At 35.6% G+C, this 23,575-nt stretch overlaps 2 protein-coding genes across 2 annotated transcripts; both read left to right on the top strand.

The window, feature by feature from the left end:
- The first annotated feature begins 18,788 nt into the window (after nucleotides 1-18,788).
- Nucleotides 18,789-20,188, top strand: LOC118485908. The gene is made up of 2 exons (XM_035982425.1): nucleotides 18,789-19,323; nucleotides 19,557-20,188. The coding sequence occupies exons 1-2, from the start codon at nucleotides 18,789-18,791 to the stop codon at nucleotides 20,186-20,188; spliced, it is 1,167 nt and encodes a 388-aa protein (XP_035838318.1).
- A 946-nt stretch (nucleotides 20,189-21,134) lies between these two features.
- Nucleotides 21,135-21,659, top strand: LOC118485907. Its single transcript, XM_035982424.1, has one exon. The coding sequence runs from the start codon at nucleotides 21,135-21,137 to the stop codon at nucleotides 21,657-21,659; it is 525 nt and encodes a 174-aa protein (XP_035838317.1).
- The last annotated feature ends 1,916 nt before the right edge of the window (nucleotides 21,660-23,575 follow it).

The following is a 23,575-nucleotide window of genomic DNA, read 5'->3' as shown; positions in this document are numbered from 1 at the left end:
GATTAATCGGGGATTAATCGGTGCCTAGTCGGGATTTTTACAACCATGATATAAAGTATTCTTTTTTAAGAACCAATTCCACAGTCTCATTTCAGCGATTTTAAGGACTTGCCCGGTGGAACCGGTTCTTCAGAGAAACCAGTTCCAACCCTACCCGAAATCGGTTACTATCGGTTCCAGTAATAAAGCTCTAAACATGGTTAGGAACTGGACCCGGTTCCTATAAGAACCGGTTCCCCCACACTCTAACAAGTACTGGGTCCGGTTAGGAACTGGTTCCAGATACAAAAAAAACCCGATATGCCCATCTCTACTTTGCACCAGTAACAACCCAGTAAATTGCCACTAAGCCCATTTACCCTATCTACTTCATTTGATTTAAGTTCCAGCCCACCAACATTGTTGAATTTTTATAGAGCCCATATTAGTTTCTTTCATTTTGATTTTCATTTTCATTTTCATCAACTGCTACTTAAAATAGATAAAAATGATCATTGATCATGAACTTAAATCGGATATTCTTCAAAATTGGCGCCAACCAAATAGCATGTAGCTTCAAGGGAATTAATGTTTCTGTAATAGAAATTTAAATGCTTATTGTAATTACATTAACTTTTTATAATAATTTGTGAAACATTAAATATGAATTCCTTAACTTTAATCATTTTCTAATTATGACTTCATTAATCATGCTCAATTTTAGCAGAAGAGTAATAGTAGTATCCAATACATGCCAAAAATTTCATCGTCGTTCCTACGGGCGGGTGGGTTACTGGGTTTTCTCCTGAATTGGTGGTGGACTCAGGTTACTCTCGGAGTACTCCGTTTGTCTAGTGGGTGCCCCAAGAGTGCTCGGGATTGAGTTTGTTGGCCGTTCAAAAAAAATACATGCCAACAATTGTAATTAAGCTTGATGATTTCATGAGAAGATTGAAATAATGAATAAGATTTAACAATCTAAAATAAAAACTAATTTATTAAAAAATCTACGATATGATAATTGTTTTGTAAGTTAGTAGACTATTTTTCACCATATTCCACTTTCCACAGATCCATATATGAATAGGTTATTCAAATTACGGTTTCTCTAACACGCTCTTACTACAGACACCTAATTAAATATTTAAACTTTTGTAAAAAAACAGTAACATTTCATCCTAAAAATAAATTAAGACTAGTCTTTGATTACTCAATCTGCTAACTTCTAGTGCAACGCAAGAATCATAAGTTAAGAAGTCAAGATCAAATCCCTATTTGTGGACCCTTTTTGAATATTAAATTGTACTGTAAGCATGAAAAATGGTACATTTGTTTCTTTCCCTATATCATTAGCATTTCACAGTCCATTGGTGGTTCAAAGAAAGTCATATTATTGGAGAGTTCAGCAAAAACACCTTCTAGAAACAAAGAAAGTCATTTGATGGCTAAACACCCCTATGATCCGTCACGTGGACAAAGTTAGTCAAGTAATCCAGTTGGTGAATGGTTTTGGTTGCTCTCTTCAGAGTTAAAAAGGAATCATGCAGTGTTTATATTGACGTTTTGGCCTTTTGGGTTTTGTGGATAGCTTGGAATGAAAATGTTTCCAAAGGTGTAGTTCTTTCAGTCTTTAAGATGGTAGAAGAGGTGAAAGAAGTGTCACAAGACTGCCTAACGTATCGCACTAACACCTAGAGTAAATTTGAGAAGTTTAGATCAAATGTAGTCATGAGGCTTGCTGTGTAACTTGGATTTATTTATGTATCTCACTCTTTTGCTGTTGTAGCCCAGCTTCCAAAAGCACCTTGCTTGGGAGCTTCGGTGTTGTTTGGAAAACAATAAAATGCTCCCTTTTTTCGATCAAAAAAAGAAAGAAAAGAAACCCCTCCCTATTGGTTTTCTAACCATAAACATGAAATCATTGCAACTATAAAGCAAAAAATATCACATGATTTTGAATTCAGTAAACATTTAGAAAAGATTTGATAACTTAACTCAAAGATCTTGAAGTTTGAACATGTTTTAAGAAACATAACAACAATTTAATTAACAAAAAATTGCAACTTTAACCTCTATAAATTTCATATCATGAGAAATATGCAAAATAATAATAATAATATATTTAAAAAAATTTTGTCGGTTCACCTGTTTCACTCGTTTGACTCTAGTCTTCTTATGGAGCTGGGAGATTAAAATCATTCATATCCGAATATGACGGGGCCTCACGATCAATCAACATCTAAAACACTTGATTTTTTTAACTAAATTTCATCATGTCTATTGACGACGATTTTATCTCCAAAACGGCAGAGTTGTTGTCTGATGTTTCTAATATCATATTAACACCACCCTAGTTGCTGGAACTTGGATCTTGTCACACGGGTCAGGTCTTGAAACTCTGGTTCTTTAGTGTCCGAAGGACTATCCATAATTACCTTCTCCTCATGATCAAGATTCTAACTTGTCCAAGAATGATCATAATCCGTAAAGTTTCCATCTTTTTTTTCAAAATGACATGCCATATGACCACATAAAGCTTTCAAAGATTGAAACCCACTTCCCTTTAGAAATTTTGATTTCAAGCAACAGTGACCTAAAGAATTTTGCCCCATGAATTGCCTCTCTTATATTTTATGAAGTAGAAGATTGTACAACTTTCAGATTATTGTGAAATCATCAAGGGTTGAAAAAAAAAACATAGAATCATCTTCCCTTCATGGCATACCTAATAAACATTCAATTCAATGGGCAGGCAAACATCCACTCGTATCTTAAACAATCATCCTAGATCAACAATCCCTTCAACAAAATCAATCAATCGCTCTGATCTATCAAACAACACCAACAAAAAATCGTATAACATAATCTCCTGCTTATCAACACGCGTATTCATAAAATAAAAAGCGAAATCATCAGATCCCCGAATAGTATAATACTTGAAGAATACCAGCTTTGAATCGATCCAACAAAACATACACACTAATTGAACAAATAAAGTCAACTATATATCCCTATCAAACCTTTAAAAGAAACATTTATAATACTTAAGATACTAAAACTCAACTAATATCCTACTCAGGTTGGCCGTTGGCAGTCACGGGAAGTAGATGATTTTGAATCTGTAGATTTTTTTTTTCATTTCGTCCGTTTTTTTTTTTTTTTGTCAATATTTTCTACACTAAAATTATGTCAATATTTACATAACATTTTCAGGGGATGTTTGGATTTGCATTTTGAAATTGATTGCTTTATTATTGTGATGTGTAGTCGTAATGAGATTCCCAACATGAATTAGTTTTTTCTTACTTATAATAGATGATCTTGAATGATGTCCCTGATAATCCTGTTTCAAAAAAGAACACACGGAAGTCAAAAATTTGTATCATGAGTAGAAAATGAACAATTATGATGGCAACAAAGTGACATAGTATATAAAAGATAAAAACAATGCCAAAGATAATCGTTAATTATAACATCATAATGTATGTATAACAACAGAAATTACCCATATCGATCGAAGTATCTTCCATGTCCATCAGTTCCAAAATCCCTCTAAACACACTCTGAAAAATTCAAAATAAACGAAAAATACCAACATATCAATTAATATTCAAATTAAAGGTTGCGAACTCTGTAGCATGTAATAAATGATTCTTCAAAACCAAATATTTCATGAAGAACAACACAAATACCATTTATAATCAAACACCAGAATTACCAATATACCCGTATAAAAACTCTTTTGATGTTTACACTTTGGTGAATGTTTTTATGTATACTGTGTAAATAATACAATAAAGGATGAGCAAAAGTAAGCAGCAATATCCACAACAAACATCCAATTAGAAAGTAAATTACTTATACTCATAAGATCAGAACACACAAATAAAAAGTAAATAGCACTGGAATTCACAATACATTTAAGAAGCCAACCATAATTGGTGCGAGATACAGTAAGCATAGACGTCATCGAAGCCAAAGCAGTAGTCGTATTGCATAGTCTCTAAACAAATGCTCATTTCAACTGGACACCTTCAAGTCACCAACCAAAAACATCAATTCAGAAAAACTCGTAACAAAAAACCACTAACAATAACCTAATCGATGTATTCCCAAAACCTAACTCACCGAATAAAACAAAAAAGACTCACCAAATCGAACCAGTGAGTATTCCGCCATCGTTGCCGGGTTCATTTCACATATTTGAAATACGAATCACAATTTCACGATGTATAATAAAAAACATCAAGTTTTTACAAATCTGTAACACAAATCAAGTTTTTAAAACCCTAAACGATGAATATAGTAAGAAGTGGGTCAATTTAGATGTTTTGATTTGTAACCTGAAAATGAAGTAACAATTAAAGAAAACATGGTTTATAAAGAACAATCAAGCCATGGGTATTTGAGATTGTTTGAGACTTTGAGTATTACTATTTGCAGCATTATAAGGTCTCAAAGTAATTGCATCAATTTACTCATAAATGGAGGGGATGTAAGTTAGAAAGCATACATGTGCAACGGTAAATCGAGAGCAGAGTTCCAGGAAAAAAAGCTTGATGATTAACACAGTACTATCACGTAACTCATCCTACAAAATTAGCACATTAAACACAACTTTTGTCATGAAAGCTATTTTATTTTTAATTGCCTGGATAAACCTAACATAGAGAAAGCATAACCACAAATAACCCATCATAGGCAAATGTTTTGACAATGCTCTAGGAAGCTCTAATACAAACCCTTTTCGATTAAGATTCAATCTCAAACACCACCTGAGAATAAAAACCAAAAAAATGTATTCAACTTTACACACCGATCTGACACAGATGAACATAAATCGTTGAAAATATCTTATTTTAAATAAACCTATCTAATCAAGGTTATTTTTCGTTTAAATATGAGTTTGATATGTTAAAATCACCAATTTTAATAAAATCGCAAAGAAAGACATAATATAGAATAGATCAATTAACAAAAGAAATAAGATTTAGCAAAGAGATCTTACCTGTGTCGCTGGAAACTACCATCAAAACCCTAGCTTCTGGTCGGAATATCAAAGATTATGAGCGGAACTCTAATTCAGCCACTTTTGCCGCCATCGTTCATCTTCAGCCATCATCATCATCATCATCAATATTGTATCTTCTTCATCGATGCCCAACTTTTTACCATCCTGTGCATTAATAATGCTCTAAAAACATAAAAAGAGAAAACAACACACACTTGTTGAACATTTCAAATCTGAAGGACCATGAAGAGAGGAAACCTTATAGGTTGAATGAAATGGCCATTGATTTTCCGCTTTCTTCTCCGTTAGGCGACTGTCCACCACTACAATCACCACTTATCTTCAAAGAAATTCCAAATGATCTCAAGAGCATATAATCTATTCTCAGGTGGTGGTAACGACAATTAAGCGATGATGAAGATTTAGGTTTCAAAGAAAATGAGATGCAGGAAGAAGAAGCGTATGACAGTTAGGGTTTCAGGAAATTAGTATACTGTGTTTTTATAAGATCCGAATATAACATTGGGTTTGACCCACTTTAGGACCCATATAGAAAAAAAAACATGCTCCCACTTTCCCGCCAAAACCAAAATTTAGAGGCCCTAATCTATACTTTCTATAAAAGGAGAAATCCCAATGACATAAGAAAAGCTGATGTGTCAGCAGGAGAGGCTGTCCAACAATGCTTTTCTTATGTCATTATTACATCATAAAGCCTAATATATAAATCACTTTAAAATACATTTAATTTAATTTCAAACCACTGCCTTGTGTATTCAGGTGTTAAAGGTCTGGCCCACATTCCAAATGGCAAACCACTGCCCATCTACAAGAAAGTAGCAGATGGTTCTTTTGGCAAACGTATACCTAGCAGCATATGTTTTGAAATTGCAGGTAATTTGAAATTCAAAATGCATGGGGATATGTAATTTTCAATTAATGCATGTCACTCACTCACTTCTGTCAATCGTCTTCTTATATAAACGTGTTCTCTTCTTTTGTATTTTCAAACCACATTTCTAATGTATCTCTCCCTCAAATCCCTTCTTCTCAATACTCGGCATTTGTTCATAAAGGAGAAGAGAAAACTGAAGCTCTCTCTGACCCACTTTCAGAAAAAAATTTGGGGATATGTGGTTTGCCTTGATCATGGTAATGTGATATATAAAAATTGTTTGTTTTTGTTTTTGATTTTGATTTTTACTAAAGTTTTGTTATCTGAGTTATGACTAAATAATGATTGTGAATGATCTGCTGCAGATGATGATGATGATTGTTCTACGGTTGTTTCAAGTATCATTGTTCCAACATCGTTTAAAGTATGTGTTTTTTGCTACTCCAGTCTTGAAATTTTGAATTTTTAATTTTGAAGTGATATACTCTAATTCTCGCTTTATATTTGAGTCTAATCACAGTTCTTTGAAATTCATACAATCTGCTGCGGGTTATTATAGGTTTGTATTAAAAGAAGCATAAAGTTGAATTAAACACAAAGAAAGATTATTAAATGTACATTTAAAATAATTTTTTGCTTATGACTAAATGGTGAATATATATGACTTTGGGCAGATGATGATGATATAGAACCCGCAGTAGTTCCTACTAAATGCAAGAAAGGATCTGCTACTGCTGTAAGATAAGATTTTATCTTACTAGAATAATGGTCTTTTCTGCCTTTTTTGTATTTAAAGAAGCATAAAGTTTGTTTTAAAGCAGCTCTTTATGAACAAAGTTAAGGATTAAGTATATGAGGACAGGGCTACTCTTCAACAGCTGAAGAAGTGTTTTCATGTACTGCATCTTGGTCTGTTCACGAGAGATCAGGTTTCTAGAAACCTGATGTGGATGCATTGAGTACTTCCGTGGAGTTCATGGCGAACCACTGACATAAAAGCTAAAAGCACTAAATCTGAACTGTTAGGTTCGAAAATTTCTTGGTGTTGTTGTTAGGTTTTAAAGTTTCGTTGTAATTTTAAGCTAAATATGTATTATTATGTAATTTTTAATATCATTTGATTATTGCAGATCGGTACTTTTGATGTAGAAGTGAAATTGTCTCTGAGTTTAATTAGATTATGTCGAAGATATACATTGATGGAGTTTAAAGCTAAAAGCACTAAATTTGAACTGTTAGGTTCGTAAATTTCTTGGTGTTGTTGTTAGATTTTAAAGTTTCGTTGTAATTTTAAGATGAATAAGTATTATTATGTAATTTTTAATATCATCTGATTATTGCAGATCGGTACTTTTGATGTAGAGGTGAAATTGTCTCTAAGTTTAATTAGATTATGTTGATGTTGTATCAATCTCTGTTAGTGTATAGATCTGTCAAAGTTAAAGTTTGCTGAAAGAGAATATTTGCTCTAAATCATCATCTGCTGATCTAACGGCTGTTTGACTTGCTACTGCTGCCAACATCTGTTGTTGCCTAATCGAGCTTTGCGAAGAATTTCCTTCTCTCAATTGCTAAACATATGTTGTTGCCAACATCTGTTTGACTTGCTACTATTGTGAACAGGAGAGGCTTTTACAGATGTTCGTAATATCTTTGTATTCCAAATGAATAGATTTTTTATCTGAGTTATGACTAAACGATGATTGCTGATGTGTCAATTTTTTATCTGAGATTTTTTATCTGAGTTAAAATACATTTAATTTGAAACTACTGCTCTATATTTAAATGTCAAAGGTCTGGCCCACATTCAAGAGTGCAAACTACTACCCATAGCCAAGAAAGTATAACTTAGCATATGTTTCCTTTGGTAAACATATACCATAGCAGTGGTTTTGAAATTGCCGGTAATTTGAAATTCAAAATGCCTGGGGATATGTACTTTACAATTAATGTACGTCATTCAATCACTTATGTCTTATAGTAAAGGCGTCTTATAGGTAAATGAAGAGGTTAATTATAATTATAATAACGTGTTTAATTTTATATTTTTCCCATGGAAATGTATTAAAAGCCTAACGACTGTCGCATCATATTCTTTCATCTGACGATGTATTTAGTCATAACCACCTTCATTGGGTATATAAAATACATTGGGCAGAGGTTTTAATCATTTCCGTTTTCATCCATCTACTCAATCATCTTCAAAAAATTTTTGTTTATCAATATCATTACAATTTCTTTTACTTTCAAAGACGCATTGGTTCACTGCAAAATGGAAAAAATTGGGTTTCAAGTGATTGTTGACGAGATTTTCACAAGGCTCTCTGCAGAAGATATTGGCCGTTTCAAATGTCTTTCCAAGAATTTTTATAGGGAATTATCAAGTCATGGATTTCAAATGATGCATGCTCTCCGAAGTGGAGATTCAATACAAAAGAAACTACTCTCCTTTAAAGACACGTCAATTGTCGTTGACGATGTAGTTGCTGGCAATTTGGATGTTGTTAGAAGCAAAACCTTAAGTTTTCCTAATAATGTGCACCCTAGCTTCTTACGTACTCTATCGTCATTTAATGGTTTGTTGTTAGTTTGCAATGAACGGATTTGCTGTCAGCTGATTCTTTGGAATCCAACTACCAGGCGCTATAAGGTTTTGTCTGATGACTACTTCAATTACAATCATGATCGAAACTCTGATACTGGTGGAATTTATTTTGATCGGTTCAATGATCTGAAAGTGCTGAACATCAGATGTTACCGTAATGTAACTGCTGCTCGTGTTTACTCATGACGTCGTGAGTCATGGAGAACAATAAATTTCGGTAGCGTAAACAATTATGGTTCAAGTGGTTATTCATGGTCTAGAGGAGTTTATGCTGATAAAACCATATATTTTATGGTTTCAAATTATTGGTATCCACTAGGTGAGAGGAACATCGTTGCTTTTGATGTTCTGAGTGAGACTTTCAGAATGCTTCGTTTTCCAGAGAGTATTGTAGTCAATCCTTGCCAAGGGCATTTTTTGACCATCGCAAAGAGGCTGCATTTAATTGTTATTGGAAAGTCTGCTGAGCTAACTGCTGATTTGCTCAGATATGAAGAAGAAGGCTGGATGAAGATGTTTGTTTTCAATAATCCTCGTGTAGTTGATTATGTAAATAGGCGCCAAAGGACTAATATAATTGAAGAAAACAAGTGGCTGATAACAAGCATCTGGGGGGATATGATTGAAGTTAATCTGAGCAACGAACTTCTGAAATACCTCCAACATGTTGACAACTACAATGGTCCGAAAGGAGCTTTACTTATCGAGACTATTGTTTCACCAATTGATTAGGAATTAGTATCCTGTATTTCATTGAATGTTGTTTGATTTTTTAAAAATTGTAGTTTTTATATAATTAGTTGTGTTCAAATTATTAACCATGTTTGTTATTTAAATTAAGTAAATGAATATTTATGTTTGAGAGTGTAAAAGCTTGTAATATTGGCAAAGATCTGTTGAGATAATCAAAGCTCTGTTATTGGGAACAGATGTTTGAAAATAAAACAGTGGTTGATACATCTGTTGACTTGGGTCAACAGATGGATGAACTTTGTATGTTGTTTTGCCAATTGATTTGGAATTAGTATGCTGTATTCTATTGATTATTGTTTGCTGTTTTGAACTTTGTTTATTATATAGTTACCTCTCTTTGACACTTGTAGTTTTTATATAATTAGTTGTATTAAAATTATTAACCATGTTTGTTATTTAAATTAAGTAAATAAATATTTAGGTTTGAGAGTGTAAAAGCTTGTAATATTGGCAAAGGTATGTTTAAGTGATCAAAGCTCTGTTATTAGGAACAGATGTTTGAAAATAAAATAGTTGTTGATACATATGTTGACTTTAGTCAACAGATGGATGAAAACTGATGTTTGGAACTACTGTTAAGAAAACTGTGGTTGAAACCGTTGTTTGGTTAAAATGGTTGTTTAAAACCACTGTTGGGTTAAAATAGTGTTTTGTGGAGGTTGAAGGGGATTGAAACGACTGTTGGGTTAAAATATAGTTTTTTTGGAGAAGGAACATGCTTGAACCAATGTTTATATAATGAATGTTGTTAAAGCTCAGTGTTTTAATCCACTGATAGGCTATCCACTGATAGTTATAGTCAACTACTGTTTTCATTTTCATCACTGTAAACTACTGATATTGATTCATCAGTAGTTTCCTAACAACTGTCATCCATTATTCATCAGAGGTTGTCACGTGGACAGTACTTAGCCGTCAGATCTTTTGTAACCACTGCCACGTCAACATTCACTTTTTCCACCTATAAAACCCTGATCAAAACCCCAAACAGGGTTTTGACTGTCGAGTCGAATTCAAAATTCCTTTCAAAAGCAGTTTTCACCAAATTCTCTCAAATCACTCATCTTCTTACTTCGTGTGCAACTACCTTTGATTTATCATGGATCTTCCATTCAAAACCCGTCATAACTACGTGTGTACACTTGCAAAAACAAGTCAAAACACAGGTTTTCATTCCGTGATTGATGCACTTTCATCTTCAAAGTACAAAACTTTGTTGACCTGCAATGAAACCATCTACCTGGATACCCAACGAGAGTTCTGGAAAAATGCAAAGCTTGAAACTAAGGACAAAAAGACCTTAGCTATTACTTCATCAATAAGGGGAATTCCAGTGGTCATCACACCTCAAACCATTTCAAAGGTTTTTGAAATCAATGATCTTACAGGTAAAAGCTCTTTCCCAAAAACAGAGCACCAAACTGATTTCATAGAGAGAGGGTATGAAGAAGAAATGAAAAATGATACTTTACAAAAGGGCAGTTTTCCACTTGCTCCGACGTTTTTATTCCATACCCTCCTGATGTGTGTGTCAAATAAAACAACAGCTTTTAATGAAATACTGTTGAAAATCCAATACCTGGGCTATGCTATCATGGTTGAAGAAAATTTTAACTACTCTCAGGAGATTTTCAATGATATGGTTAAGAATGTTAATAAAAAATCATTTTTATTGTTACGAAGGTTTTGAAGTTTTTATCTTCAAAAGAAATTTTCAAAGGATAATGCACATGTGCTTATCCAAGGAAATCTTATTCAAATAGCAGTCTAACTTCTGAAACATTTACAAGGCTGTCAAAACCTTCAAAAACCCAAACAGAGGTACCTGAGCAGAATTTAGCAGCAACAACTGCTCCTCAGGCCCCTGCTGTTGAGCCCACTGCTCGTGATGATCACAGAAGCACAACCCCATCTGTGAAACCCACACCAAAAATCACCAAAAAGACCAAAAAGAAAACTATCCAAAAGCCCCCCAAACCCACCAAAAAGGTGACTCTGGAAGACGAGATCCCAGAGGTAACACTTATGACAACACAAAAGCCACCTGAAACCACTGCTGCTACTTCCTCACAGCAGATGGAATAAAGATCTCAACCTGAGCCTAAAACTCCTCTTGTATCCTCTCAAAAGGATCAGGTTGTATCAACAGGGACACCACAATCAATGATACCTCTGTTGGATGCACTTGATATAGCTCAGATAAAAATCAGTTCTTCTCAATCACCTGTCATTGAGAATATACCACAACAAGTGACTGAGTCTGGTGTCTCTATCTCTGCTAACCCACCAACAGTTGAGGAGGCTACACTGCAGGAATTACAAGTAATTCCTGTCAGTAGTTCTAGTGGAGCAGCTACTACAGGTGTTGAACCCACTAGTTTACACCTGGACAGTAGTTTCATTAGTGAGACTCCTTTGAAGGCAATTTCTTCTTTGGGAAGCATAGTGTCCACTGGTGTGTTTCCATTATACACTGGTGACCTTAAAATGGTAAGCTCTGCAGAAGAAAGAAGTCCCCAGTACCGAGAACAAGGGGCATCAGTGGATGATTTTTGGGAAACTTTTCCTAAGTCAACCACTGATACAACCACCACTGGTGGGAAATCAGATGATCCCATTAACTTGGGTGATGGTTTAAACTACAAAGAATTAACGGAGAGGGTTGATAAACTTGATACATCTGTTGCAGAAATCAAAACTAAGCTGCAATAGATGTTACAAGCTCAAAAGGCTACACCCACTGCTGCACCATCTACAACATCTGCTCTATCCGCTGCTGAGCTATGGCATCTGTTTCAACCTCTGTTTCACAAACAAAGACAATATGCAGATCAACAGCATGAAGTTCAACTTCAAATGGTCAGAAATGTCATGGAAGCAGTTCTCAAAAGTCCTTTGTCAGAAATTATCAGAAAAAGATGATGAAAGCATGAGAAATGACTATCTTGAATACATAATGACATACAAGAAGTACATGGCAGAAAAGTATCAATACAAAGAATGGATCATCAGTGAACTGCAAGAGGAGACAACCAGAATTCAAAAGATGATTCAAGACAAGGTAAAGCAAACTCCTCCAGTTTGGGCCAATTACAAGAAAAATGTACCAGAAAAGACCTTGAAACTGAAAAGAATGAAAGAAAAGCTGATAACTGCTGATTATGGGTCAAGGCCAGGTTACAAGGTGGAGAGAAGAAAAGGTGTTAGCTACCTACAAAAAGTTGGAAGAGTTAAGGAAGATAGATCCTACTGCTCCTAAAAAGCATGATTATCCGGAAGTAGTGGTTCCAGTCAAACAACAAAAATTGCCAATCAGAAGACCCACTGCTCCACATGCTAGCATCCTTTATCAAAGAAGGAAAGAAAAGCAGATGGATGAATTAACAAAAGAAGACAAGGCTCAAGAAGAATACATCATCAAAATAGTTCTTCAGACATTTATGGAAGAAAAACAAGACTCGGCACAATCTAAATTTTAAGTTTTTATACTTTAAAATTTAAGTATTTACCGACTGACTTATTTATTTATTTTATTTATAAGTCTATATAAATATAACTATACTCATCATTTATATTTGTTATGCATGGTTTTCTAAGAAACGACTCGTGTTTGCACACGGGTCTTACCGCTAGTATTGCGACACATGTCCTAAATTATTTTCGTTTATTATATATATATATATAATAGAAATAGATGTGTATATTTTCGTGGTGTTAACTTGACTAATTGGGATTATACTAATTAAAAAATAATAACATATTGTTGTATCTGATTTTTTTAATAAGATTAGCTCAGGGATATGGGGCACTATTTGAGTAACACAAAAGGTTCTAACTTCCAACTCATTTAAACATTATGTTCTTTAGTTTTCTTTATATGTAAATAAATATTTTAGAAGATATGAGTTCTCTGATTGTATATGATTGGATTCGTTAAATTGTCACAAAAATGAGAAATTAAAAAATAATATGTTTTACTGGTAAATACCTTATTTAAAAACTATAAATTAACAACAATTAGTTATTTTATATGGTTGTAACATATGGATGGAGAGTTTTTCAAAATTTTTTTGCATTTTTCACTTTTAACCCCTTTGACCTTTTTAGTTTTAACCCTAAGCTTTTCAACTAGTCAATTTAACCTCAACACTTTTTAATTTTCAACTTTGGTCCCCAATACTTTTCAGTTTTCACAAGTTTTTCATTTAACACTTCGTTCTAAATTTTGCGAGTCAACACGCAGCAACGTGCATGTGAGGTTCAACGTTTTTTTGTCTGTTTTTCCCGTTTGACAGGTCAATCGCAACGCATCTATTTTAATCCGTTTGACAAGTTCGTCGCAACGCGCAAATCTTAGATCAACTTAGTTATTCTGTTATTCTGTTATACGTTTTACATTTTTGTCTAATTTCATCGCATTAACACGCCGCAACGGGCGTGCGTGGTTCAACAATATTACGTATGTTTTTGTTCGGTGTTATTTTTTACCCTTTTATTTATTTTATTTTTACAAGCTCTTCTGATGTTGGTGTTCGCTGGCAATGGTTTGGCATTAGTGCTACTTACCACAATTTTACAAACGTTATTGACCTATTAAGTTTTGTACTAATAATTTGTTTTGACTTTACCGTTATACCTCCTCTACTTAAGAAAAACTATTTTTTTTTTCACGTGGATATTATTATGTACGTGTCGGTATTAATTCGATATGCTCTGCATGTCGACATAAACTTTTTCTGAAAACGAGTCGGATCAAATATAATACATTTTCGTTTAAAAAAACATTTTTATGTGCATATTTTATGTAAGTTTCGGTTTAATTTGAGTTGGTATATGTTTCGACGTAATTTTTTTTTTGGGAAACGAGTTAGGTGATGTTTTGTAAATTTTGTTTGTAACCGAGTAGAGTCAAATTGTGGTTTTCTTTTTTTCCATTTATACTAAAGCTCTAATTCATCTCTTTTGGTTATACGTATCATCTTTTCCGTTATACCCGCTACATTTTCTATATATGAATCAGGTCACATATAATACGTTATGAATGTATGGTATATTTGATTTACTTTATGTTTGATCCAATTACAATGCTTATATAGGTTACGTTGAGTTCAATCAGATACGTCGAAACGCGTGTTTTTGTATGGCTAACGCATCACATAACGTTTGGACTAATCCATTTGATGTTTGCGATGTACCGCGCCGCAACGCACGCGAGTGTTATTGCTAGTTTTACATAATTTGTTAAAAGATTTTGTACATAAACACATGCTGAAGTTGTTCGGATTTTAAAAATAAAACATTTTTTTTAAAGGTGACTTTTTTTTGGAAATGATCAAGTTTAATTTTTATAACGGCTTCCACGCAGTATAGCGAAGAAAAGAAATATGTTAAAAGGGATATTGACGCCAATATCGGTTCGATTTGTTATGAGACCGTTAACGCACTTATGTTGTTTTGCCCGTCGAGAATACCATTAAAAGGAATACGGTAATGGTACGAATGTTGTTCAGATGGTATAAGTTTTCACTTCATGGAATAGAACAAGAAAAACTATATTGATTCATTCCATGATAACTTTTGTCCAATCATAGAGAAAAATAAACATGTCTACGTATATTCAAAATTTTGAAAACGTTATATTATATTGCTAAAATAACAAAAAGAGACGTCACTTTATAAAAAAAAAGTTAAAGGCGACGTAACTTTGATGACATGTTCGCTTGTGCTTCAATCACTTATACATGATTATTCATAGTTTGATTTAAGTAAAATTTATATCTAGATGCAACATACTTGGATAAGCATGTTACAACAACATACTTGAAATTTTATACTACATTGCGTCTAAAAAGTTATAACTGAAAAACAATATATGGTTAAAATTTATTTATAGGGCCGGCCCTAGGGGTGGGCGAGCCGCACCCCCAGCTGAGGCCCGTTTTTACCGGGGCACTAAACTAAAAAACAAAAAATATATGTTTTATATATATATACGTTTTGAAGAATCTTTTATATAGAAATTCAAGTTTAGCATGGTGGTTTCCTGCCTTGTTTGATAATCATCATGGCCATGTTCGATTCTTGTAAAGCCCCTTTTGTTTGACTTTTTTGGTTTTTACCAGCTAAACCACACATATTATAAAACAAACCACTGCTTACCAAACATATTATTGAAAACAAACCATTTCAAGTACAAAGCTCTCTTAGCATGGTGAAAGCATGAAACGGAAACATAAATACTACAACACCAAACATTAAACCAAACAACAGCAGCATTACAGGCGAAGGTTTATATCAAAATTATTCCATTCTTCAAAAGTTATCCCCTTCAGCTTTGACCTTTTACTTAACCACCAATATATTCTTTTGTTAATTTAATTTTGCTAAAAAGAAGTAAGAAGCAAGCATTGCCATTTAAAAAAAAAAAAAAAAAAAGCAAGAATGCAAAATATCAAAGTTAGAGAAAAATCGAATCGGGCCTCTGTTTCTCCTATGGACCAAGGCAGGCCCAAAAAAAGACCAAGGGAGGATATGGACTATGATTCACTTGGACTTAATTCAATATTGGGTATAAAAAGTGGTCAGGCCCAGAACATTAATGTTGAGATCAACGGTGAGGATGTAGTGGTAGGGCTGTAAACGAGCCGAGTCGAGCCGAGCCGAGCTAGAACCAGCTCGAGCTTGGCTCAAACTTGATTCGAGCTGGCTCGGCTTGAGCTCGAATTTCAAATCGAGCTTAGATTTTAGGCTCGAGCTCGACTCTATTAGAATTCGAGCTAGCTCGGCTCGGCTCGATCTAGCTCGAACTAACAAAGAACCATAAAATTTACTCCTTAAAAGGCTCTTAAAAATGAATTTCTTCATAGACTAAGGGCCATAATTGCCATTTAATTTAACCATATAGCTAAATATGCAAGTATAAATAGTTAATTCACTTTGTACATTATCGTTACCTTCTTTTATAGGGGAGATACTCTCTTAGTTTTGCTTTCTAAGTGATATGGGACAAAAAAATTTAGGATGTAAACCTTATCGAGTCAGCTCACGAGCTCACGAGTCGAGCAAGGCCTAGCTCGAGCTAGACTCGTTTACAAACCAAGCCGAGCCGAGCTGGCTCGTTTACAACCGAGCCAATTTCGACCTGAGCTTTCTTGAAACTTTTTTCGAGCGAGCTGCGAGCCACAAGTTTTTTGAACACCCCTATGAAGTGGGTATCTTTCAAACGCCTGACTTGAATAGACAAGTGAGGAATGAGGATCTAAGAGCATTCACATCCAACCCACTAAAATCTGTGAGTGTAGTTTTTATATGTAAAGCGTACAAAAAGTGGTTGTGGGTGGAGAAGAGAGAAATTGTTACTGTTCATTTGTATATTTGAGTGGACACTGTTCATCTGTATATAGCCAAAATGGTCCCTGAGGTTTGCTCACTTTTGCCACTTTAGTCCAAAATCAAAAATTTTTAAATCTGAGTCCCTGAGGTTTGCATTTTGTTGCCATTTTAGTCCAAAATCCAAAAACCATCTATTTTGACTGTTGAAACCTGATTGTTTTGTCCTTTTGTGCAGGGGCAATTTGGTCATTTTATAAGTTATTATAACAAATAAAAATAAAAAAACCTCAAAACACATCTCTCTCCCTCTCTAAAGTCTCTGCACTCTCTCTCTCTATATATATATAAACAAACATCTGACTCTCTCTCTTCTCTTTCTCTATAACACCACCCGATCCAGACTCCACCACCACAACTTTTGGTTTTGATTCAGATCTTTATTCATTCAATGAACAACAACAACAACAATTATTTTGAAAGCTATTAATCGATCCTCTGATTCATCATCTGTAAAACTCGAAGACCAAACCCATAACCCTATCCACTTCAAAGCCAAAATCCCCATTGCCATTTTCGGAATCCCCTTCCTCTCCGGCTTCTCCGCCACCCACCACTACCCCTCTCCGTCTTCCGACACCCTCTCCCTCTCCCTCCGCACCCACTTCCCCTCCGGCCCCTCCCTGTTCAAAACCCCATCATGTTCAAAATGCAAAAATCAAACGCAAAAATCAAATGCAGGGGATATGAACTTATGGTGAATCAGGGGATATGAACCACCGTCGTCCACCGTTGAGACCATCATCAACATCATCATCGACAATCTCAGAAATAACAGAAAAATTGTGAAGGGGGTTTTTACCGTGATGCTCCGCTGCCGTCGGCGGATTGTTGCCGGAAAACGGTTGGAGAATTAGGGTTTGAGATGAGATTTGATAGGCAGATTAAGCAAATGGATCCGCCTTCTAGGGTTTGGAGGATTAGAGAGGATGTGTGACCTTGTGAGCATGTTTTTGTTAGGTGTTGCCGGTGCCGGAGATGTTGATCGGAATCTGGCCGGTGAAGATGATCTGATAAGAGAAGAGGAGGAGGAGGTGGCGGTGGTGGTGGTGGTGGTGCTATAGAGAGAGAGAATAGAGTGAGTTGTCTGGGTAGAGATCTTGATTTGCTTTGAGAGAGAGTTTTCTGGGTTTTGTTATAATAACTTTGTAAAAATGACCAAAATACCCCTGTGCAAAAGGACAAAATAGGCTGGTTGCAACAGTCAAAATAGGTGGTTTTTGGATTTTGGACTAAAATGGCAACAAAATGCAAACCTCAGGGACCCAGATTTAAAAATTTTGGATTTTGGACTAAAGTGGCAAAAGTGAGCAAACCTCAGGGACCATTTTGACTATTAACTCTTTTTAATATATTTTGAAAGTGGTTGTGAGTGGAGGAGAGAAAAAATATAATGATAAAGGTATAAAAGAGTAAACCGCCAAAATGGTCCCTGAGGTTTGGTCACTTTTGCCACTTTAGTCCATAACTCAAACTTTTTGAATCTGGGTCCCCGTAGTTTCAATTTTGTTGCTGTTTTCATCCAAAATCAAAATCTAGTCAGATTTTTCAGTTAACATCCATCTTTTTTGTCTGTTTCCTCTATTTTAATGAAGGGGAAAATGGTCTTTTAACGTTTTATTATAACAAATTAGAAAGATCTGACCATTTTGCCCTTCATTAAAAGGGAGAAAAAAGACAAAAAAAGCTGGATGTTAACTAAAAAATCTGACAAGATTTTGATTTCGGATGAAAATGGCAACAAAATTGAAACCACGGGGACCCAGATTCAAAAGGTTTGAGTTTTGGACTAAAGCGGCAAAAGTGACCGAACTTCAGGGACCATTTTGGCAGTTTACTCGTTATAAAATAATTTTATTTAATTGAAAAGGAGAGAGAAGATGTAGTGTTTTTTAGTGTAATTTAGGGTGAAAAAAATGATGGAATGGATGTGAATGCTATAACGGAAGTCAATGAGGTGGGGGAAAATCCAGGTTGGATCGCGAATATAGAGCTAAATGGGAATGGAGTTAATTACAAAGGGAGAGACCAAATCGAATTGAAAGAAACAGTGGATTTGGGGTGGTTGTTGGTGCTTCTAATCTGGGTTCTTTTTTGGAAAATTTGAAGGATCTAATCCATGAAGAAGGTTTTCAAAAAGGTATTTTATGAATCTTATGACTCTTAACATAAGGGGTTTGGGGGTGGGAGGTAAAGGGAGTTGGGTTAGGGAGTGTAAAAGGGTGAATGAAATTGAATTTTTGCTTCTTCAAGAAACTCAGTGTAGTTATGTTAATGGGATCAACCTGGTGGATTTTTGGGGGAATTCTGAATTTTTAGAAGACCATGTAGATGCTTCAGGAAGGTCTGGGGGTTTGATAAATTTGTGGGACAAGAAGGTTTTTGACATAACTGAGACGGTTTGGGATAGGAATTTTCTATTGTCTAGAGGCTTTCTAAAAGGAGACGGGTCTGAAGTGAATGTTCTCAACGTTTATGGGCCTCAGAACGTTGTTGAGAAATGGATTCTGTGGGGTAAAATTGGGGAATTGATCAGCAGATTTCAAGGGTTGTGGGTAGTGGCTGGAGATTTTAATTCGGTCAGGGTGAGGGTGGTGACTGATATGAGAAATTCCATGTTTAATTCTCTTGCTGCAAATGATTTTAATAGTTTTATTAACGATGTTATACTTCATGAATATGCGTTGAAAGGTAGTAGGTTTACGTTTGTGGCTGGCAACAAATTGAGTCAGATAGACATAGACAGAGTGTTGGTGTCAGGGTTTTTTTTTTTAATAATTGGCCATCGGCTGAGTATAGGGCTTTACCGAAGGGTTTATCGGATCACAACCCATTGGTTTTGGTTCTACAATCAAGGAATTATGGTCCCAAACCTTTTAAGTTTTTTAATTCTTGGTTGGAACGGGTTTCTTTTCGGAATCTAGTATCCAAAACTTTGGAGGAGTTTGAGGGGTTTGGAGCTCCGGATGTCAGGCTTATGAGCAAGTTCAGGAAATTAAGGCAGGCTATCAATACTTCGAAAGATGAGGTTAAGATGGTGGAAAATGAAGACGAAGTCATTAATAGAAACGAAATTGAGGAGTTGGAACAGATCTTAGACGACAGGAACCTTTCTAAGGAGGAGAATTGGATATGGGTAGAAAGTAAGAAGAGGTTGCTCGAGTTGGATAGATTTAAAAGATTAGATCTCAGGCAGCCAGCGAGGAACAAATGGGCAGGGTTGGGAGACGAGAATACTAAGTATTTCCATGGTGCTATCAATAAAAGAAAGGCGGTTAATAGTATTATGGGGCTGAAGATTAATGGAGTTTGGGTGTCTAAACCTGTCAAAGTTAAAAAAGAAGTGTATAATTACTTCCGCAATCGTTTTGTTGAAAGATGGAAAGTTTGGCTGAAACTTGTATGCCAAAAATTAGGCAGGTTATCTGACGAAGAGGGGGTGATGTTAATAGATTCTTTTTCGGATGAGGAGATCAAAGAAGCAGTTTTTGGTTGTGGGGATGACAAAGCTCCCGGGCCAGACGGGTTTAATTCTAAATTGGCGAATTGGAAATAAATAATCCCACCTAACTCAATTTGGCCGATAATAATCCCAAGTCAGTTATTGGATGATAATAATCCGAACTGGTCAATTTTTTTTTTTTTTTGTAAAATAGTCCGCCATTAAAATAGCTTAACGGAGTTAAGTTTTTTTCTGAATTACAAACCGATGTTTTAAGGCTTTTGATCAGAACGAGGATACGAGTCGATTGATGTAAAACTTACCTAAAAATTGTGCTTGAAATGACTTGATTTTTGTTAATTGGAAGTTTAAACACCCGAATTGAAGCACCATTTTCGTGGGTTGGGGCAGTATTTCGAGTTAAGTTTTACATCAATCGACTCATATCCTCGTTCTGATCGAAAGCCTAAAACATCAGTTTGTAATTCGAAAAAAAAACTTAACTTCGTTAAGCTATTTTAACGGCGGACTATTTTACAAAAAAAAAATTGACCAGTTCGGATTATTATCGGCCAATAACTGATTTGGGATTATTATCGGCCAAATTGAGTTAGGTGCGATTATTTATTTCCAATTTGCCTTTTAAATTTATTAAATTCTTTTGGTCCATGTTTGCTAATGATTTTAAAGATGTTATGCAGCACTTTTACAATGAAGGTACTACCAGTAAAGGCGTGGGCTCATCTTTTATTACTTTGATACCAAAGATTCAAGGCCTAGTGAATCAGGTGGAGTATAGGCCGATTAATTTGATTGGTGTAATAAGTATAGTCATTTCTAAGATTTTGGCTAATCGGATGAGGAGGGTTCTTGGAAAAGTAACTTCAGAAACACAATCGGCGTTTTTAAGTGGTCGGTACATATTAGACGGACCTCTTATTATTAATGAAGTGATGACATGGGCGAGGAAGAATGGGAAGAAGATCTTTATGCTAAAAATTGACTTGAGAAAGCCCATGACAATGTAAATTGGGGCTTTTTGTTGGATTTATTGAGGCAAATGAATTTTCCGGATAGGTCGTGCTCGTGGATTCGTGGTGTATTGAGCTCGGCGAGATCGTCCGTGTTGGTTAACGAGTCTCTACGTATGAGTTCGACTGTAAAAAAGGCTTGCGTCAAGGAGACCCCATCTCTCCGTTCTTGTTCATTTGTGGTTATAGAGGCGTTGTCGAGTATGTTTTCTAAAGCCGCAGAGTTGGGGGTTTTTCGAGATGTTAAAATGTCGAATAAAGGTTTGTCTTTATCTCATTTACTATATGCGGATGACGCTATGTTAATAGGGGAATGGTCGGAGGACAACATTAAAGTGGTAGTTAGACTTTTACGGGTTTTTCATCTATGCTCGGGCTTAAAGATAAATTTGCACAAGTCTAGCCTATTCGGTGTGGGGGTCGGGGTTGGGGTTGGGGTTGGGGTTGATGAGTTGGAGAGTATGGCAACTAGGTTGGGTTGCAAGTCTGGATCCATTCCGTTCTTGTATTTAGGGATCAAGGTAGGTTGGAGCAAATATGAACTGGATTTCTAATTGGGCTATGGTGGTTGAAATGTTTAAGAAACGGTTGTCCAAGTGGAAAGCTTCTTCCTTGTCGATTGGTGGCCGGGTGGTTCTCATCAAATCAGTTTTAGAAAGTCTTCCCACTTATTATTTTTCTCTGTATAAGGCTCCTAAGAAAGTAATAGAAGACTCAGAGAAGCTCATAAAAAGTTTTTTTTTGTGGGGGGGGGGAACGTGGAAGAAAGGAAAATGCATTGGGTTGGTTGGAATAAGGTCGCGGCTCCTAATAATCTCGGTGGTTTAGGTCTTATTAAGCTGTCATGGAGAAATTTAGCGCAGCTGTCCAAGTGGGTTTGGCGTTTTCATAAAGAAGGAAGTAGGCTCTAGAAAAGATTCGTTAAGGCGATTCATTACTCTAAGTGGAATTGGGATCCTATTCCTCGGAACTCTCATTATGCGGGCAATTGGAATAACTTTGCGAGATGGGAAAGGGGTTATGAGTTAGATGGCAGCCGGGTGTTATACAAGATTTGTGGTGTGGTTGGCAATGGGAAATTGATTTACTTCTGGCTGGATTGCTGGGTGTCTTACGAGCCGCTCCGGGATCTTTTTCCTCATTTGTTTCGGTTGGAAAGTAAGAAGAAATGTTGCGTTTTTATAGGTTTAAAGGTGAGGCGGGTATGGCTTGGAGCTGGCGAAGGCAGCCGTCAACTGCTGCAGAGATACTAGAGCTCATGAACTGTCTCGATTTATTGTTCAACGTTTGGTTGTCAGACCGTAATGATGGGTGGCGTTGGCCTCTTGATGCTTCGGGCAGATTCACGGTTGCATTAGTGAAAAAGCTGATCATTAAAGGCGACGTTCATCGACAGGAGTTTGTGTTCGGCTGGTGTAAATGGGTCCCGCTTAAGTGTAATATCTTCGCATTGCGAGCGGAGATGGATAGACTCCCCTCAAAGACGGCTCTTGTTAGAAGAAATGTGCATGTGGAGGATGTTCGCTGTGTGTTATGCAGCGATGCTGAAGAGAGCTCGGAGCATTTGTTTTGTGCTTGTGGGGTCGCCGCGGGGGTTTGGTGGCTACTTTCTACGTGGTGCTCCGTTCCTCCGATTTTTGCGTTCAAGGTGAGTGACTTATTCGAGATTCATAAGCAGGTAGATATCCCACTAGTCAAGAGAGAGGTGCTACATGGTCCTGTAATTATTACTTGCAGGAGGATGTGGAAAGCACGGAACGAGGTCAATTTTGAGAATAAGAAGATTAATGTGATGGATATCATTACGGACGTGAAGGCTTTAGGTTTTCTGTGGTTTAAAAATAAACATAAAAATAAGCATGTAGATTGGAGGATGTGGTGTCGTTTTGACATATTGTAATGATTCTTGGGTTGCCGCTATGTCTCGCCTTGAGACATAGTGTGTGCCTGTTTTTTTGGTATGTGAATGAAATTAATCTTTCAAAAAAAAATTGTTATTTTTATTAATTAAATAACAACACGTGTCACATGGTTGAAACCTTCATTTATCTACAATCTATTTTTAAAGAAAACGAAATAGGAAGAATTCTCATGTGAACTTTTGTTGAAAGATCTCATCGTTGACACCTTTTTGTATTCGGATTAATTTTGCTTTTAATAAAATAATTTTGGCCCAATATATAAAAACTTATAACCTAAAAATTTATTGGTAATATTGATCTATAATATCTAGCTCAAATGTAGAATGACAAATATTGATCAATTAAGCTGATAAATAGCAATATTTAAAAAAAAAATTAGTTTATATAATTTAAATCGTTAGGGCTTAAGGACCCTTTTTCCGGGCTCATACAAGATACTTAATATCTCAAGACCGGCCCTGTTAATTTATAAAAGTATTAATAAAGAGCAACTCACATACTTGAAGGGCTGAAGTGTAAATAAGAAAGCCATGCAGAATTCATATATC

This window comes from Helianthus annuus, chromosome 13 (assembly GCF_002127325.2).
Source record: "Helianthus annuus cultivar XRQ/B chromosome 13, HanXRQr2.0-SUNRISE, whole genome shotgun sequence".
In the NCBI taxonomy this organism is placed as follows: Eukaryota; Viridiplantae; Streptophyta; class Magnoliopsida; order Asterales; family Asteraceae; genus Helianthus; species Helianthus annuus.
Note: the sequence above shows the minus strand (reverse complement) of the source record. Positions and strands in the feature narration are given on the sequence as shown.